Below are 5404 nucleotides of genomic sequence, written 5' to 3'. Positions count from 1 at the left end.
TATAAGAATTTAATCCATTTTGTATATCAAATTTATAATACTACTTACCATCATTAATATATATAAGAGCTAGTTTGACTTCCAATTTGATTATAAATATAAGACTCCAATTCACTTTGTCTCCCATATATTTTTTTGAAATAATTCTTTTAGTAGTTGAGCATGTTAAATGTTTCATCAAATGGTATTCTTAATAATATACATTATGAATAAGAGTATTTTAAAAAATAATACATATTTATTATAAATAACTAAGTTAATTAATCTTATTAATTTATATAAATTTGTCAACTAGCTTTTATTTTAAGAATCAAATGTAATATTTTCTTTAAAATATCCATATTAATTTTAAAGGGTTTCCATCAACAAAGAGTTTTAATGCATATGATTAAAAAATATAGTTTAGAAAAGTCAAATTTTTTTAATTTTTGTAAATTAATTATCTAGTTTTTATATAAACTAAGAGGTAGTAGCTTTTATGTTTTTTTTTTGGGGGGCCAAAGTAGCTTTTATTTTAATTGTTAACAATCTAGAATATAGTCTTTAAAAAGAAAAAAAATAAAAATGTAATACACACACAGCTCTCTCATGGTCCACAAATCTAAATCACTTACATTATAACATGAAATTAATTTATTGCCAATCAGTCAGAAACATTTTAAGAAAATTAAAATAAAACCTCATATACAGTTTCTCCTCCTCTTACGAATCCCACTTTCCGCGGTCGACGCAGAAGCGAGCAAGAGTGTGTCCCCACCTTCGCGGGCCCCACCCTACCTTGCAATCCACTTCTCTACACGTGCACACGTGATCTCCTCTCCCCTACCCCCGCCCCCACCTCAAGTTGTTCCAGCTCCACAGTCGGCAAATCCTTCACTCACGTCATCAATGGCGAATTCCATGGTCACGAGAAACCCATCAACTACCCCCTTTGGTCTGGGAAATTCTCTTCCTGAGGGAACCGTTTCTACATGCTTCTCATTTCCTCTTCGTTTTCCTCACTGCTTTGAACAGCTGGACTTGAGCTGAAGCTTCTCCTTATCGTGAATCTCTAATGAGAATTTTCTCAGCCTCTGGGTTGTGCTTGTGGTAGGAGCAACAGATGTTGAGCTCGGTGCCGGAATCTTCGCTTCTTTCGGAGGTTTCAAGGACGGAGCAGTTGAACACCGAGGTATTGTTGTCGCTGCTTGGAACTGAACAGGGGCTACAATGTTCTCCATTAATGAAACAAAAGCCGATATAGGTCTCGCCGGAATGTTGATCAGAGGCGTAGCATTCACGGGGATGGCCAAAATCTGCGGCTGGCTTGTCGAAGTTCCGGCTATGGAATCCATCGGAGGGACTAAGAAGCACGTGCCCGCCGGAACGACGGCGTTTGACTGTATAGCCCACATGGGGACCAATCCTTGTGCTGACTGTACTTTTGCTTGTTGGGTATTAACTGTCGTGATGCTTGGCTTTGTCGTCACCGCCGTTGTTGATAGCGGGGCAAGGCCGACGGAAACCGAAACACCGTCGCTCAGCTCTGTGTACGAACTGTTCGTTGATCGCTTTTGCTTCTTCCTTTCAGGTGGGTCATCGGGTTCGGGCTTGTTGCGGGTGGATGGGGTAGTTGGAATTTTGAGGGTGCCGTTAACGGACATGGCTATGGCGGGAACGGTGCCGGTGCCAGTGGCCGCGATGATGGCTGGCTCCGCATGTTCGAGAAGCCATCGGATGGTTTCACCGTCAGACTTGTGACCCAATTCACGGGTCAACTGGAAGATCCGAGCGGCGCACGTTGCGGGCATTCGGATCCTCCGGCCTCGCCCCTCGACCTTCGTGTGACGATCCTTCGTCAAAGCCTTCTTTCGCGGCACGTGCACCGCCACTGGCATAACCTGCATCGCCTCCGGAGAGACCTCCTCCGAAGCCGGCTCTTCTTTGGGTCCGTCTATCAGCGCCGTTGTGGGTTCTTCTTCTCCGCTGGCATAGCAACCACTGTGAAGCCTGAGATCAACGCTTCGTGGATCCTCCTTGAATTCGACAGCGTGTTTCTGAAGAGCAGCCATGTTTGAACGAAAAGAGAACCCAGAAGAATATATATGTCTAGAATCGGAAAACAAGGGAGAAGAATTCACGGTGGAAGTTTATGGAGGAAGAGAAGGAACTACGAACGAAGAAAGGAGGGGGAAGCTCGAACAGCTTTAGAAGAAGCCAACGGCAAGTTTAAAGCGGAAGAACGAGGAGAAATCCTTCGAACTTATGTTATTCATATTTTATAAATACTAAAATTAAAGAGCATTAAAAAAAATTTTTTTAAAAAAATTAAACTAGTGAGGCTTATCATTTTTTAAAGAAAAAATTAATCCTTAAATTCTTATAATTTTCCTTATGACGTAGTAATTCAGAATCAAAAGGGCTTTAGAATTAGTTTCTTAATACAACTTAGAAAAGGCTTTCTCTTTTTAAAACTCAACATATTTCCTTGCTTAGGCTTTGAAAAAATAACTCATACTCCTCCGATCCTTAATATAAGATCCATTTAACTGGTTTGATTAAATTAAGGAAGTTAGGTAAGTTAGTTAATTATAAGAAATATGACACATTTTTCTTAAAATACCATAATTGTCTTTGTTAATATCTCTCTCCTTTTCTGTTTGATTATAGTTGAAGGAGTATCATATGAGTAATTTAGAAAAAATTGATAAATAGAAGAAATGGGTCTTATATTTATGACTAAAACCAACTCAATAATTGAGTCCTATATTAAGAATTGGAAAAATATCATTTATGATTGAAATTAGGGTAAGCTACCCAGTTCTATTTCTCAGGTACATCTAACATTATTTTTTTTTTATACATTCAATAGCTGATGTTATTATTATTTTTTTGGGGCCAACATTTGATTTTTTTTCTAATTCATCCAACACTTTAATTTTTAAGATATTTAATACACTAAAAATAATATTAAGGTGTTAGATGCTTAAAAAATAATATGAAAATGCTGAACACACTATAAAAAATCATAATATTAATTACATTTAAAAATAAAATTAGAATATCAGATGTAACTTTATCTTTAAAAAAATAAGATCTAAGGAAAAAAAGATAGTTTTCTGATAGAAAGAAAAGGGAGAAAAAGGAACAAAAGAGCGTTTGTAAGGTATGGCAGGTGGGGCCCGCATTCGGGTTGATGGAGTGGATTATTATACCACCTGCGGTTCTTTATACCTTATATGATTTTTATTTTGATATTTAATATAAGATCCTAATTTATTTTATTATAGTATTTCTAATAATAATAGTTTTAACTAATATACTTAATTAGTAAGAATATTTTAAGAAAGATAATATTTATTTATTATAAATAACTAATTTAATTTTTTTTAATTTATTTAAATTATTCAATTATTTTATATGTAGACAAAGAATATATATCATGAAGGAAATGGACGTGGAAGTTGCGGGAGCCATAGGAGACTCTTAACACGTGAGTGGTGTGGGTCCCCTTTGATTCCCATCTCAAGGTCCCCACCAGCACCAACGTTTGGAATTTTGAATTACTTTTAAGTCAACCTTGTAATATTCATAATTACATCGTTTTTACTTATTAGTTAAATTTTTTAGAAACTCTATGCAGCTATGTATATTGTAAATATATGAAATGATTTTTTTCAACAGCACCATATACTGACATGAATGGACGTTGTTGAGTATCTTTGAAGGACTGGATAAATGATTGAGATTAATTTAAAACTTAATTATATTCAATTAAGGATCTTTTGAAATAATAGGATGATTTTAAAAATATCAACTAATTTTTTTAATTTAAAGAAACTAATTAAAGATGATATGAAAAATTAGTAAGATTTTTTTTTTTTACTTATACCGACGTATTTTATTTGGTTAATAGCTCTTTCTTATTAAAAGGCGCATGTTATTCAACATAAGAAAACATATAGGCTTATAGGGCTAAAGTGCTGGATAAAACACCAAAACATTGACATGCGTTATGAAGCCTTTTCCCAGCACAGTAGGTGTAAGTGTGAATTGTCTTCTCCCGAACATTGGTCGTTGGCTTTAGTCCATAGCCATTTCTTAAATTCAAGAGAAAAAAGACATAAAAAATGTCTTCTGTTGACAAAGGAAAGAGTTAATAACATTTTCCTGCAAAAAGATGATGAGACAGCAGGAGATATAACCTCTTCTCTTGCCTTCTTTTTCTCATTTAAATTGATAAATCTTGTATTGGCAAGCTACTAGCCATGGGAGGCTTTGAATGGAGAGTTTTAGAACCTCATAATGAATTGAACATCATTCGAAGATATAAAGATTTACCTTAAATTTGTTGAATGACTTTTTCCAGACTTAAAATTGCCTTCATGTACCAAATAGTATTCATAAAAATTATAATTTTCTTGACTGGTGAGGAAAGTAAATAAATAGGAAAAATAACAAATTTACCTGTTAAATTTAAAATGACAATAAGTGATTTTGGTTGATTTTGATATGTCAAAACCATTATAAGAGTAGTCAAAGTTGTTATAAAAGTAGTAAGCATAATCTATTTATCTTTTCAAAATTTAACAGGTATTTTTTTTGTCATTTTTCAATAAATATCTTTGTATTATTCAGTAAAATATCTAATTATTTTTAAATAATACGCTATAATAAAAACATGTTATTTAAAAATTATAAATGTTCGATGGCGTGGCTAATTAATGCAGTCGGAATTTTCATCAAAGCGCATGCGCTTCACGTTTTTTTTTAAAAAAAAAATTATATTCCTCGAAACTTGAGCTCATCAGCGCGTGCGCATTTAATCTTTAATTTCATTTTGATTTTAAATGTTGACAAAAGACTCGTTAATACTAATACCTCCTATGCTTAATATAATACTTAGTTAATAATTTAAAAAAGATAAAAAAATAGTTAAGTTAATTATTTGTTATAAATATGTGTTTTTTTCTAAATTTTCTTATTAATCATGTATATTAGCTAGAATTATTATTTGAAACCTTTAATATGTGAAATTATTACAAGGACTACTTAAAAAAAGGAATAAATAAGAAAAACAAAATGGATTGGGATTTTATATTAAGAATCAGATTAAAAATCAAGCTCTTATATTAAGGACCAGAGGTAATAATATATTAATAATAAAAATTATCACTTGAAATTTATGATGTTAGAGAACTGAAATGCAAGATTAAAAGCCAAATTAAAATCTTAAATAAAACTAAGACACTAAATGTAATATTTTTGACATAAACTAAATTAAAAGTCTTTTTGAATTCAGTCGAGCTACGCCCTAACGAGCCTGGCCTCTATGGGTTTAATCCATTAGGACTCATATCTAAAAACTTTGTTTCCTTGATTTCTCATTCTTGTGACCCTAAGGGTATGTTTGGCTCAATGAGAG

General features: G+C 33.2%; 1 protein-coding gene across 1 annotated transcript; it reads right to left on the bottom strand.

Annotated features, from left to right (window-relative positions):
• Nucleotides 1-589: 589 nt before the first annotated feature.
• On the bottom strand, nt 590-2206 carry LOC114756386 (transcription factor TCP9-like). Its single transcript, XM_028945327.1, has one exon. The coding sequence runs from the start codon at nt 2049-2051 to the stop codon at nt 999-1001; it is 1053 nt and encodes a 350-aa protein (XP_028801160.1). The 5' UTR covers nt 2052-2206; the 3' UTR covers nt 590-998.
• Between the last annotated feature and the right edge of the window lie 3198 nt (nt 2207-5404).

Source organism: Neltuma alba, unplaced genomic scaffold (assembly GCF_004799145.2).
Source record: "Neltuma alba isolate B1F8T4 unplaced genomic scaffold, ASM479914v2 tig00010390_pilon, whole genome shotgun sequence".
Lineage (NCBI taxonomy): Eukaryota > Viridiplantae > Streptophyta > Magnoliopsida > Fabales > Fabaceae > Neltuma > Neltuma alba.
Note: the sequence above shows the minus strand (reverse complement) of the source record. Positions and strands in the feature narration are given on the sequence as shown.